Below are 14,712 nucleotides of genomic sequence, written 5' to 3' on the forward strand. Positions count from 1 at the left end.
ACTAAAATTGCCTCTTTTTAGTAAAGATTAAGATTAAGGAGTAAAGCTCTTGGCTTAGCTCATTTGCTACTCTGGGGTAGCCTTGGAATGCCAGTGGGGTTATTTTGATTCCTAAATGTAGACGGGCAGACTGGGAAATAATTTGTTTCAGGTCACAAAGCACAGATGTCCAATAAGTGAATGAATGAATGAATGAATGAATGAATTAATGAATGAATAAATAAATAGCAGTTTTCAGGTCCAGGCCTTGTTGACTACACACTCCAATACAAACCCCACACACAGCCATTTTGTCAACAAAAGGCTAAAATTAAAAAACGAGAAACTATTGCATCTCAGGGGACCCAGCTGATCTTGGCCCTCCCAGGATCTGGCTGCCCTGGGGGACTTCACCTGCAGTAAAGGTGGGCTGATGGTTTTTAGCTTTTAATAAATGTTGCTCATATTCTGATCTTGAGGAACCATGACTACATGGCCTTGTATGACAACAAAGATGGGTTTAAATGAGTGCTTCATACAAGGGTTAGCCTGGGCTGTGTAGCAGACCCAATGCGATTATAAAGGTCATTGTAAGAGGGGAGGTCAGAGGTCAAAGAGAGTCAATGAAGAAAACAGGCGACCATAGGCTCAGGCAGAAGGATGAGGGGCACAAACACAGAAGCTTCCAGAACCCGGGTGGGGGTATGCACCAAAAAAAACAAAAAGCAAGAAAATGGCTCAAACCCATAGAAAGCATCCAGGATAACCTGAGCTCACCGAGACATTGTGTTTTCTCTCCTGTAAAACCTGGTCTGAGCTTCTAAGCTGAGAAATGTAAGATGCCTTTGTGCTCTTTAAGCTATTCGGTTTTATTTATTTATTATTTATTTATTTACAGAGGCAGCAGAACTGTAAAGCTGAGCTATACCAGCCTCTTCATAGTTCTACACTCAGTGTCTGGTACACAGGAGATGCTCAGTGGGTGCTTGCGGGTGAAATCAATGGATGGATGCCCTCTGTAGGTCAGAATGACAATTTGATGAAGAGAAGCTAGAGTTCTAGGAAGGGTGTAGGATTTAAGTCATTAGCACGTTCGCGTAGTCACTCAACCAACACCAAACTATCCCACAGAATGAGTGAGGCAGTCTAGTTTCCTGTTCTTGCTGCATTGCCATCCATGTTGGCAGATGGATAGACAGAGGAAGTGAGTGAATCCCTGTAGATTGTCCTGAAGCTGTTTATATTTTAATGTTAATTCCACTTCCCCAGGAAGGGCTGCCCAGTCACGTACTCAAGAGGTGACTTCATCTGAACCTTTCCATTTTAATTAGTAAAATAAAGGAAAGTCAGTGACTGTGTGGGGTGAGGAAGGTGGGGAGGTTTGAGGAGGTCAGATGATGGAAGGTGAAGGTTATGGCAACATGGAGCTTCCCAAGGACCAGTTAGACCCAGGTGATATTGATTGGCATTAAATAGCTATGAACATTAAGAATTTTACAGGTCTAATATCTCATATAGAAGAGCAGTTTGTATCTTTGTCTATTTGATGTAATCTTGTTGTGTAGAGGGTTTATGGATTGAGAGTTGAATATATAAACCTGAATGAAAAGCTATCAGGCTGGAGAGTTGTATTTATGTGGGATTTTGGGGTAAAGAAACACCCAGGGACAGAGGGAGAGAACCGGAGGTAGGAAACCACCACGGAAGGGAGTTGTGTGAACAAGTTGGGCTGTGGTGGTAGCTCAGACCGGGGGACAGAGGTGCCTGCAGCTCCAAACTAAACCCAGGCCTGAGGAGTGAGACCTCAGGGCTGGTAGAGAGATAAACCATTTTTTATTTTTTAATATTTACTACAACAAATCCCCATGATCACTTAACAACTTGGCAGCAGGGTTCCAAAGAAAAGAGGTATTGTCCAAGACCAAGTGGGATCTCGGGTACCCTGATGGCCCTTAGAGGACATGACAGTTGATACAGAGACTCAGATCTGGTTGGTGTGCTGGCAACAAATGACTGGTGAATGTGGGACATCATCTCAACTCTGATACACACACATGCACACACACAGATGGACACACATGTCTTCACATGCATGTAAATACCACACACACATGCAACCACACACCTATGCACTCACATGCACTCATATACACACACATGCACTCACACACACATGCACCCTCACATGCATATGCACACTCATACACATACATACCACACACATACTACATACATACATACATACATACACACACACACACACACACACAGAGAGAGAGAGAGAGAGAGAGAGAGAGAGAGAGAGAGAGAGAAGGAACCAAAAAGCCAGAGGGTGAAAACCAGTTTGGTGAAACGTTGCCATCCAGATATGGCATTGTCCGGACAACCACAAACACACAGCAGTTGTGCACAGTTGTTCAAGATTGCCACCCTCCCTCAGACAGAGGAGGTGCCATGAGGCTCCTCCTTTCCTGAGAACCCGATGCCTGTGGTGTTTGCTGGAGGAGGAGAGCCATTTTCTCTAATGGTGTAGCCACAACAGGACAAGGTGGGAAGAAGGGGTTCAGAGAGAAATCAATAAGGGATGCTGGAGAGTAGTGGGGTGACCTACTAACTGTGCATGGCATATGCCTAAGAGACTAAAAAAGAAACAGAAAACAAAATCTTGCTGTAGCCACCAGAGGTGGCTTTACTTCTTGTTTCTCCTGTTTTAAGGCACCAGAAATTTCTATTTCCTGGAGTGGTGTGCATGTGTGTAAGTGCGTGTGTGTGTGTGTGTGTATGTGCGTGTGTATGTGCGTGTGTGTGTGTAAGTACGTGTATGTGTAAGTACCTGAGAATGTTTGCACATGTGTAAGTAGATGAGTTTATGTGTGTGTATATAGGTGCATGAGAGTACATGAGCATATGTGTGTATACACGTGTGTAAGTATATGCATGTGTAAGCACATGAGAAAATATGTATTTATGCAGACAAGTGCATGTGCATATGTGTGTGCATGCATATAAGTGTGGGCATATATGTAAGTGCATGAATGTGTGTATACGTGTGCACACTTATGTGTGTGTGTGTGCGTTCGTGTGTGTGTGTGTGTGTGTGTGTGTGTGTGTGTGTGTGTGTGTGTGTGTGAGCACGGGCTAGGATGGTTCCATAGAAAGAAGATCCATCCAGAAATGTTTTCATGCCATTAGCCTTGCAGATATCACAGCCACTCAAAACAAAGCTGGGACCCTAAGCAGACTCATCTATGCTCAGAGCCGGTCCCTTGGGACCCACATTGGGTTTGTACATGGGGCAGGATGCTCAGGAACGAGTGGCAAACAGGGGTCAACCCAATGAACCAGAAGTGGGCTCTAGCGCCCACTCAGCATATATCACAGTTGTTTGCTGACATCTCGTTTTCCGTGTGCTCCGAGGTCACCAGCTAAGTTAAGCCGCCTGCTAACCTCACAGCCTCTTTCCGACACCCCTGAATAGTCCAGATCCATCACCTCTAGCGATATCGTTACCTCCGAGCACTGACTTGCACAGCCTTCCTCAATATCTCACAGCCAGCCACACTCCAAGCTCCCTTCCTTACCTCCAGATGTTCAGAATGGAGAGTGTGACGGGGAACCAGATGCTTGCTACCCTGGGAGATTTTGCTAGGGCGGGGGAAGACCTGTCTGCCTTTCTGGGACAGCGTGTTTTGGTTTTTATTTAGGGATCACATTCCATTGTTTCCGCCCACGTGCTCACATGTACTCCCCATCTTACGCATGACAGAGGTAGGTAAGGCAAAAGCCCTCTGCCAGCCAGAAACAGAGGCAGGGGGATAGTGCTTTTGAGGTAAGTTTGGGCCACATACTGAGGACTTATATCAGTCATACAGTGCATGGCTCACACACAAGGCCCCAGGTTCAGTCCCCAGCACTGCAAACAAGGAAGTCAACGGCCCTGTGCTCACTAGACGGCCCTGTGCTCACTAGCAACTGCCATGAAGTACTGGCTGATTTCATATATGCAGTGCACAAATATGTAAAGATAGATGTATATGAGAGTCCCTGTGCCTCAGTTTCCTCATTTGTCAGGCAGAGCCGGTGATTACTTAACATTCTCTCAAAAGATGAAATGTGGCATCATATGGCAATTGCCCCGTGTCTGCTGAACACACAGCCACACACTCTTGCTTTCAGACAAGGGCTAGCCCCATCCTGGCTGGCTTTGGCAATAACCCCAAACCCACCCCCATCTCTTCCCCTCCGATGGTATCCACCTGTCTCCACAGCACAGAAGTACCTGGCAGGTTGAAGTTCTTTTTCTGTCTCGGGCACTGCGGGGAGGGGTGCAGGGGAGAAGGCGGCGTGGCACTGGGAGGGAGGGGAGGTGCCGGTGAGGAGGGCGTGGAGGACGTCGTGGAGGAGGGATTGCTGCTGGAGTCTGGCTGGTAAGGGACAGGGATGTGGTCCTGTGGAAAGAAAAACAGGGCAGGGGTCAGGGACAGGTGGGGAAGCAGAGACGCAGCAGACAGGATGAATTGGGCAGGAAGGGGCTCCCAAGCCAGCTTCCCCAGTAATGGCTACCCCTTCTGTAATCATTAGTTCCTTCCAGAGTCTAGCTTAGATCCATGAGAGACCCTATCTATAAAATAAAAAAATAAATGAACAGATAAATAAACAGAGACTGGCTGGTGACAGAGAAAGACAGCCAAAGTTAACCTGTGGCTCAGGTACATGGCCTCCAAGACATACACACAGAGACAAAACACCTGAGCCAGGCCCTTTGAAGGGGTTGCACCCAGATGTGAAGGGAAGTTTCTAGAATCTCGTTCCTGCTTGCTGCTTGAACTCGGAGGCAGGAGAGGTTACCACAAAATGAAATCAGCAGAGGCGCCAGCCATGCAGTGTGTGACTCTTTGATCTGGAGGGGCCCCCATGCCGAGGTGCGCAGAGAACTGTCCCCCCACTCTGACACTTTTCCTCCCAAGTGTTTATTAAAGAATCAACAGCCTGGCAGCTCGAGAGAGCGTGGGAGTGAGCCTTCAGCATCTTCCCCGGCATGCAGCTGGGTCCAGCATCATCTGTCCTGCCCTCACACCAGCTCCAAAGGAAGTACCATCCAGCAAAGATGGAGTCCTCAAGTGTGTGTGTGTGTGTGTGTGTGTCTGTCTGTCTGTCTGTCTATGTGTGCAGAATGGCCCTGCTGGATGGACTTCAGAAAGCAGGTCAGTGGGTTTAATGTGTCCGCCTGCAAGACATGTAGCTCTGAAGTTTAGGACCGAATCCAAGTTAGAACAAGGGTCAGTGCAGATGTAACAAAGACCAAGAGACAGACTGGGTCCTGACTCTAAGGATGAATAGTCTCATGACAGACAGGAAAGAGGAGACACACAGACCCTGGAGGGATGCCACCAGAAGTCAAGGGCTGCAGAAGCCACCGGGAGCAGGCAGAGGCTGTCCTTCCGAGTCTTGAGACGGCATCTTTACTAACACAATGACTTGGGCAGTGCTGAGCAACACTTGGCTGTTTGGATGCACAATTTGTGAATTATTGCCCAGTGAGGGACATCTAAGCTGCTTCCTTTGTGAGTGTATGAGGATAAAGCTACCGTAAATATTTATGATGAGGTTTGTGTGCACATATGTAGCTCTCTGGAGTGGCTGAGCTGGCTTACACACGCACCCTACCATGAGCAGTTTCCTCGGCATCTGAGTCAGTGTGGTACCCTATGTCGGTCTCTCAGGCATGGTACAGCAGTCAGCCACAGTGAGCATCCTCTCCTGGGGTTGTTCGCCCTCTGGATTTTCCTTTTGGTTTTGATCACCATAGATACTTATTCTGTTTTGAAATGGAGTGGAATTTGTTTTCTCATAAGAGCACTTGGGGTTGTTTTAACTGCTTCACCTTTTCCTATCTTTAGAACAACAGTGTCTAGGGCCAGACCAATGAATCCATGGTGGAGTGTGTGTACTGCTCTTTTGGGAGCCACAAGCTTAGTTTCCATAACCTAAGCCACAAGGCTTCCAGCAGCTGTAGCTCCAGCTCCAGGGAACCCAGCGCCCTCTTCTGACACCTTGGGCTCCTGCACTTACATGCACATACACACCACCACACAATTGAAACAATAGATCTTTAAAAGCAAAGTCCCGGTGTCACTAGGGTCAGGCAGCCCACCTGACTTGAGGCCATCCCCTAGGTCTACTTTCACAGAGCCCAGCTTCTCAAGAGTGACCTGCTGCCGATTTGCCTCTTCCCGACCCTTACTCCTATTCTTTTGCCTCCTTCTCTCATGTCCCTCCTTCTCCCCCTCCTCCTCTACCTCCTCCTCTTCTATTCTTCCCTTCCTGCTCTTCTTCTGCCTCCTCCTCCTCTCCTACTTCTCTCCTTTTTCCTCTTCTTCTCCTCCTCCCTTTCCCCTCTTCTCCCTTCCTGTCCCCCCTCCTTCTCTTCACGCTCCTCCATTCCTGAGTACCTACTGTTAGACTAAGTCCTTTACACATAACACACATCCAAACTCTCCCCATCACTCCCACAATGCCCCCATCACCTTGCCCATTCTACAGAGAAAAGAACAAAGGCAAACGGGCGTTGAACTGGTCCTGCTCACAGAAACACAGCAGGTTAAGGACCTGTGCTACAAACCCAGTCTTTTTGACGGCAAAAATCTACCTTCTGTCAGCCTGTCAGGTGAGAGATCAGGGCCTTTGTGAACTGGGATGGATCAGGCCAGACGGGAGGCAGAACAAAATACGAGAGCAGGAGCTCTTTAGAGCAAATTGGGTGAGAAATCTGTTCACTAACCACGTCATGCCTGACAATAAGAATCTACATGAAGCCAGCAAGATAAGAACAAGGCAAAAAATAGCCCAGACTGACAAGAGAGCCTGTCCACGGCTGTGGCAAAGCTGCTGTCTGCACAGAGGCCGATTTCTGTGCCCCTCCTGGCAGACAAGCAGAGCACTGTCCCTGTGGCTCATCAGTTGGCCCCGTGCTTTTTCCCCATCTGACATCAACTGGTTATGCCAGATGGAAAGATCTCTGAGTGGCTTTGAGCTCCTGACCCCTGACGGTGTCACAGAGGCAAAGATGGGTTTTAAGATATGCAAGTGACTTCTGGAGAGACACACTAACCTAGCCCCCGAGGTTGTCCCAGTGGGAGGAGGGGTCTCCTTCTAGAAGTTTCCTCCTTCCTCCTCTCAGCAGACCCAGAGCCTTGCACATACTAGTCAAGTACTCATTCCTTTAGACCAGCCTGGAGTCTCCCCAAAACAACCAAAGTAAAGGGCCCTGGCTTGATGTTTTGCTTGAAGCCCTGAGATCAAAGACAACGCTCATTACAGTTCCCAGAACATCACTCTGCACCAGGAGGCACAAAGCATTTTCAAATGTTCTTTAATGCTGCCTCTGGGGAAAGCTCTCCCGAGCTGGTGCTGTTATTGGCTGCTGTGAGCATCGTAAAGCAGCCACCCAAAACCTCTTCCCAGTGACAGCTGGTGTCTACCTTGCCGAACCTCAGGTCCCACAATGTGTGCTTGCCTCCTTAGGGGAGAACTGCGGAAATAACACTGGCAAGGTCCCATGAGCCACCACAGAAGACGCACAGATGCCATGAAGCGGCCATGCTGGGAGGAAGCCCAGGCTACCCGTGGTTGTTCTGGCTGACTTTTACCCTTCCCAACCGAGTCATCGGACGTGAGAGGGAAGAAGCCTGTAAAACTGTGAAGTAGCTGATGGTAAACATTAGGGGCTTCCAGCTGCACAGGCCTTCTTGTGACTCACCAACCTCACTGTTACCTCAGTGTAAAAGTACCGATAGTGTGGGTGTGGCTCGAGTCACAGGAAAGAGGATGGTAGGCGGACTTGGCCTGGTTCTAGATGTCACTAGCCACACACACACACACACACCCTACCCCCATGGTTCTCTGTCCCAACTCCTCACCTCTAGCCCGAAGTCTGTAAGCATAACAAAAGGGTGGGTATTACACACTGCTGACTTGGGGGGTGGTTTGTCGTAGAGCAGTAGACAGCTGGAAACGTGCCCATTTTCTATAGAGAAAACCTTCAAACTTCAGCCCAGAGGGAGTAAGTCACTGGCCTACAGGCCCACAGCCATCAAGAACTCCTAGAACACAGGTCCTTTCAAATGCTGGGCTGATGTGGACAAGGAGCCAGAGGTGACTGCTGTAAGAACTAACAGTAAAAACAATGCCCAATAGCTGTGGGCAAAGCAGACGTAGCCCTAGTATCAAGTTCCGGATTTAATTAAGAGGCCCTTCTTCTTCAATAAGGTCCAAGAGCCCACAAGGATGTTCTGGACATCAACCTCTGACCTCCACATGCACACTCATCACATGTGCACACACCAGGTACACATGCACCCACAAAGATGCAAAGCCACGTGGAACAACATGTGCAAGAAAATAGGAACGTAAACACATGGGTCAGATTTGCTTCCAGAAACCAGCAGGAAACCAGCAGGTAGGTTTTAGGCAGAATGACACCCTTTGAGGAGCTCCCATTGAGACAGGCTCTGGCTCCCGGAAGGGGGAGAGGTCTTTCTCTCAATGGTGAAGGGGTCTTTCTCTCAATGACCAAGGCAGGGAAGCAAGGCCACACTTCACCAAGATGCTCACCTGGTATCTGCTCCCAGACCTGAGACTCCCCCATCTCAGTCCTCCTTCAACATAATAAACAGAGGCTTTGTGGGCCCGAGAAACCATCTCCTGACATATGCAAAATTGGCTTCTAGCATGGGGTGAGATTGTTCCTGGACCAATTTCAGCACAGCCCATCGACACACTAAAGGCAACACAGACAGATCATGCCAAAAAGAAAGATGTGCAGAGAGCTGCCTGCTGGCCATCTGCCAGAGGGAAGACACTGATCCAGCTGTTGCTAAGGGCCCCTGGCGATAGCTACCCATCCATCTAATTCCCCACCAGAAGCTAAGAAGATCACCACCCCTTAGTTCAACAGATGTTCAGAAAGCCCACTACCATTGTATCCAGCTGCACTGGCAGATGGGGAGGCATCCCAGTCAGAGCAGCCAGGGTTTGCAGTACAGAAGTTCTCTTCTGCTGCTCCTCCTCTCCCAGGGCTCCATTCTTCCTCATTCATCCTGTCTTATTTCCACAGGCCTGCTTCTAAACCAGACACATTCTGCCCCGAGTATCTCTTCAACTGATCACAGGATGCTTTCCCTCCACCCTGCAGGCTTTCCTGCACACAAAACACCCAGAACCAGGAGTGAGTGCCCCATCTCGAGCCTCTCCCCCTTCCCACCCAACATCTGGCCCAGCCACAACTGTCTGACACGCACCCCCGCTACCCCTCACCCCATAAAAGCCACACCTTACCTTGTTGATTTTGTTGGTTTTGGGGAGCGTCTGGCTGATGTGGAGATCTGAATATCTGGCAGGCTTCCGGACAGGGTTGTTGATGTCACAGGGGACTGATTCCGTTCGCACTAACCTTGCTGGGTCCGTAGGGTAAAAACAGCAGAGAGAGTCTAAGTATCACATTGGCTTTGATCATGTCAGGGCAGCGCAACTCAGATCCCACTTTGAACCCTACCAGTGACACTAGACACGAGAGCCATGAATCACCATGACAAACATTCTGGGTGTGCTCTGTGGTTTTTATATTTCTTGTATTATGTGCATAGTGTGTGTGTGTGTGTGTGTGTGTGTGTGTGTGTGTGTGTGTGTGTGTGTGTGTGTAGGTTCATACAAGGTATACTAACACAGGTACTTGTTACTCTAGATATGTCACATGGGTATGTGTGGGGATAAATGTGGGTGTGTGTATGTGTACATGTGAGTGTGTATGTGGCTGTGGTGGCCTGGGGGTCACTCTAGGTCTTTCCTTGAATCTCATGTTCCCTTAATATTTTTATTAAAATTTATGTATTTATTTAATGTCTATGAGTACACTGCAGCTCTCTTCAGACACACCAGAAGAGGGCATTGGATCCCATTACAGATGGTTGTGAGCCACCATCTGGTTGCTGGGACTTGAACTCAGGACCTCTGGAAGAGCAGTCAGTGCTCTAACCACTGAGCCATCTCTCCAGCCCTCCCTTAATTTTTTTGAGATGGGCTCTGCTACTGAACCTGGAGCTCATGGTTTGGGCTACACTAGCTAGCCAATGAGCTTCAAGGCTCTGCCCACCTAGACTCCCATCCCCAGCACTGGGGTTACAGGTGTGTCTGGTCACCCTGGCATTTTGACATGACATCTGGGGCTCTAAGCCCAGGTCTTCAGCATGTGTGGCAGAATAGCAGGGACTAGTTTACCAACTGAGCCACCACCCCAGCCAGCATCTGCACATTTTTTCCAGACATTTCTTATTTTAATTACCTCTCCCCTCATACATGTTTTTGAACAACAGAAATGGGAAGCTATTTTCTTGTGTGTGTGTGTGTGTGTGTGTGTGTGTGTGTGTGTGCATGTGTGTTTCTCCCCCACAGATGCTACTGGATACAACTTGAAACCTTTCACGTCAGCCTTGAACTTCGCTTGCAATGTAAGAGAGAGGTCCCTGATTCCTGAAGGCCTGCAGTCTGCGCATTCGTCATGATGGACACCTGTCCATCATATGTCTTAGGATGTCTTTTGTTACGTGTGGAGTTTATCAGGAGTAAAAGAACAGCCATAGGCTAGACCACATTTGTCCCAATAACTATGGACCCCAACAATAATGTCTCAGCTCCTCCAGCCATTCCCCTTGGGTATCACAGCCAGAGCCAGAGCTGGGCGCACAGGCAAGTGATGCTTAAACAGTTGTTTCCTGAGGGGCAGGACTCCATCCTCAAGTGCCTGCCTCTGTTATTTCTGTCACTCATGAGGAACACAGCGTGCGACCGTACGCTCAAGTTCAGATTTGCCTGCCTAGCACCTCTCCTCGTTAGTTGTATGTTTTGTTGGGGGCTTGGGAGGGAGGATGTGGAATTAAAGCTTTGCTCTGACCCAGGGATTTAATTTCTCTGCTTAGCCTGAGCTGCTATTACCATGGAAACAGACTCTATTTTCAACTTCCCACCAACAGGGAGGTGGGGGACCGCAAGATGCCAGTGGACTTCTTCAGGAAAGTTCTCTTTGATTTTCTTGCAAGACACCAGCCCTCCTGGGGCCCAGGGAGCTTGGCCTTGAAGATGGGTGGGAGGAAGGAGGCCTTCTCCAAATACCAGACTCTGGGGGGGCTCACCCTGCTACAACCAGGGTCTCAACTTCCTGGGGGAGTTAACCTTCAAAGCACCCGCTATGGTGCAGGATTCAGTGGGAGGCAAGTTCCCCTGTGATACTGACCTCGGATGGGAGCTCAGGAGCTGTGTGAACTCGAGTTTCAAAATAGCCATGTTAAGTGTGTTAAGGTTTGGGGGCAGGAAGAGGCAGGAGAGGAAAGAGCCAAAGAGTACTCCCTTCCTTCTCTCATCATGGAGACCCAGGTGGGAAAACATCAAAAACCAACCTTCTCTGACAGCTCTGAGCCTGCTTTAAGGGAAAACTCACTTCTTGCCTGAAGCCTCTCTTAGGTTCATTCTCAAACTGGGTGTATACTGAGTCTGAGCTGAGCAAATCTGATGGAGATCCAGCTTTGTTAAAGTTTGTGCCTTAAGATTGCTCTCTGGCGGGTCTGAGGTTCTATCCAACCAGGAGATGGGGCTGTGGTGGACAGCTGGCCAGGAAGTCGGCACCTAAAACTACACAGGCTTCTACTTGAATGTCACAAACACAGGGGACATAAGTCTGCCTGCCTGGATACTGTAGTTGCTCACACTCTCTGAGCAGCACCTGCCTGGACTTTCCAGAATGCCAGACTTCATCCACCTAGCTTCTCTCATCTGGAATGTTCGCTCCACCCCCGTCAGCATCGAGTTGGTACAACTCTTGTTCATGAACAATGCTTCCAGCTTGAGATGTGCATAGGACCCTCCCCCCCACCTTCACCATATCCAATTCAAAAAGGCAGGTGTTGATTCAGCATCTGGGGCAGGGGCAGGAAGTTCACACACACATGCACACTTTTGTTAGAAAGAGTCAAGAAGACTGTGGGTTCATTGCTTTGGGGGAAGGAGATGATGTGGGATTGCCCTGTGGGAAAAAGTTTAACTGGGAGAGGATGATCTCCAATGGGGGTGGGGGGGCAAGATCAGGCCTTGATTAAGCATTGAAAGGAGAGAACATGATCAAGCCCGAAAGGGAACTTCCCTTGAAACCCCAGGGAGAAGTTTCATTTCTTTAATGATGTGACCCCTGGTAGATTAGCCTCACACCAGGGTAGGCTCTGATGGCAAGACTAGCTGGGTGACACAGACTGGACTTAGTGGGGATGGGGGTCGGGGGGAGAAGAAAGATCTCAAAGCTGAGTGGGGAGGGATAGGAGGCTGGTGATGGAAGGAGGTGGGGAAGGTGAGCGGTTTCAGAGCACACAGTCTGAGATGCTTTAATAAATAATTAAAAAAACATTGTAGGGACAGAGAATGAGGGGGAAGGCGGGAAAGGGAGAGGGATGGAAGGAGAGAGAGAAGAGAGAGGGAGGGAAGGAGAGAGAGAGAGAGAGAGAGAGAGAGAGAGAGAGAGAAGGAGAGAGAGAAGAAGAGGAAGAAGAAGAAGAAGAAGAAGAAGAAGAAGAAGAAGAAGAAGAAGAAGAAGAAGAAGAAGAAGAAGAAGAAGAAGGAAGAAGAAGAAGAAGAAGAAGAAGAAGAAGAAGAAGAAGAAGAAGAAGAAGAAGGAAGAAGAAGAAGAAGAAGAAGAAGAAGAAGAAGAAGAAGAAGAAGAAGAAGAAGAAGAAGAAGAAGAAGAAGAAGAAGAAGAAATTGGCAAGCAAGCATTCTTAAAGGAAAAGAGAAATACACAGATGGCCACCACAGACAAGATGACATGGTGAGGGGAGAGAGAAGGAGCCTTTAGAGAAATTCTCAAAGGACAATACCTGGCATTTACTTCCTTTCAGGGGTGGATGGAAGGTCTACATCATGCAATTTAGCCTGGGATAGCCTAAAGGGCAATGAGAACGGAGGAGCCAGGTACAGGATAGGACCATAAAGGAGAGGTTATAAGAAACCACAGCATTGATGCTTTATTAATCATCTGGCCCCAGAGAAAGGCATCAGGAAGCTCATGGCCTGAGCTCTTCAGGCTGCAACATCTGGGCATTTACACCGACCAGCATCTTAGGAGCAGAGTTTGGACCTCACAAGAAAGAGTGGCATCATCAGGAGAGATCTCTGCAGGGATGAAATTGGCCTCTCTCTGCCACCACCCAATGCAGCAGCCACACATGACTCCTGAGCCCTGAGATGTGGCTGCTAGCTTTAAGGTGTGGCTCCTGAGTTCCAGGGTGTGCTCCTGAGACTCAGTAATAGAACATGTGTCTTTAGCTCATACTCAAGAGTCTTACATTAAATAATCAGCTGTGGCCAATAGCTTCTTATCCCACAGCACAGAATTAAGAGCTCATCCTGAGGATGAAAATTAGGGAATTATTTTGAGAGTGGGGGCTATGAGACTTTACAACAAGCTGTTGTCACCCACCATGTCTGTGGCAGAGAGCGCAACATTTTTCCTCCCAGCTGAATGGATCTAGTTGTAAAAGGCTGCCAGCTTGGTCAAGTTAACCCAGACACTCTCAGGACCCCAGAGCAGAGGACACACAGATGGTCTAAAACAACTCTGCCCTGAGCCAGACTCCTCTCCAAGGCCACTTCTGCAAGATCAACTGAGTGAGCCTGGATCACACCATATTAAAGACCATGTTCTTTTTTTGAGCAATGGAATAGAAAGAAAGAAGGGGGAGAGAATTAGGACTAGAGACAAGGAAGGGGTAGCAGGTACTAAAAGATTAGAAGGCCTGGTGGAAAAGCAAGAGATGGTCATGGCAGGACTTGGAATGGGTAAGGAACATGGCAGGAAGAAAGAAGCTTCAAAGAGAAAAGAAATTGAGTGGGCAAGGATCTAGGGATCTGGAATCGTGCTGGGTGGAAAGGGTGCCTTGGATGAGAGCCCACCTCAGGGTGACAAGTGTTAAATACTTACCTCCTCGGTGGATGATCAAGAGGTGGCAGGGTGGGGCTTCTTTGGTGCATTTATTGTGGCACTTTAACCTGAAAGACAGAGAAAAGGAAAGATGGGTGGACGGTTTGGTGGACATGAATGGGTGGGGATGGGGATGGAGTGAATGGATGGGTGAATGAGTGGATGGATGGATGGATGGATGGGTAGATGGGTGGGTGGGTGGGTGGGTGGGTGGATGGATGGATGGGTAGGTGGGTAGATGGATGGGTGGGTAGGTGGATGGATGGGTGGGTGAGTAGATGAATAAATGGGTGGATGGATAGATGGGTGGATGGATGGGTGGGTGGATAGATGGGTGGGTGGATAGATGGGTGGATGGATAGGTGGATGATAGATGGATGGATGAGTGGATGATAGATGGATGGGTGAGTATGGACTAATGGAGTAAATGAATATACATATATGTGGATGGATAATAAATGGATGTGTTAACTGGTAGATGGACAGGCAGATAGATGGAGGGATGGAAGGGCAGATGGATGAATGGGTGGATGAGTGGAGGAAGAAGCAGATGGGCAAATGAGATGCCCCAGTAGTCTGGAAAACTCTAGGCCCTGTGGATAGCAGTATGTAAAATGCTTGGAGGCAGCAACCCCAAAAGTGATGCTTGGCAACCCAGATGATAACTCAGGAGAGAGGCTGTCAAGTGCCACTCTTCCAGTCCCACCCTGGGTGGT

The 14,712-nt window shown here is 48.6% G+C and overlaps 1 protein-coding gene across 1 annotated transcript in view; it reads right to left on the reverse strand.

The window, feature by feature from the left end:
* KSR2 (kinase suppressor of ras 2) overlaps nt 1-14,712 on the reverse strand; it is a gene marked incomplete at both ends in the record, with an annotated part of 327,481 nt that overhangs the window by 63,221 nt on the left and 249,548 nt on the right. The window contains 3 exons of the mRNA XM_080941337.1: nt 4,259-4,427; nt 9,316-9,434; nt 13,997-14,064. Coding sequence (XP_080797463.1) covers nt 4,259-4,427; nt 9,316-9,434; nt 13,997-14,064 — 356 coding nt within the window. The remainder of the gene's footprint in view (nt 1-4,258; nt 4,428-9,315; nt 9,435-13,996; nt 14,065-14,712) is intronic.

This window comes from Micromys minutus, assembly GCF_963924665.1.
Source record: "Micromys minutus genome assembly, chromosome: 29".
NCBI lineage: Eukaryota > Metazoa > Chordata > Mammalia > Rodentia > Muridae > Micromys > Micromys minutus.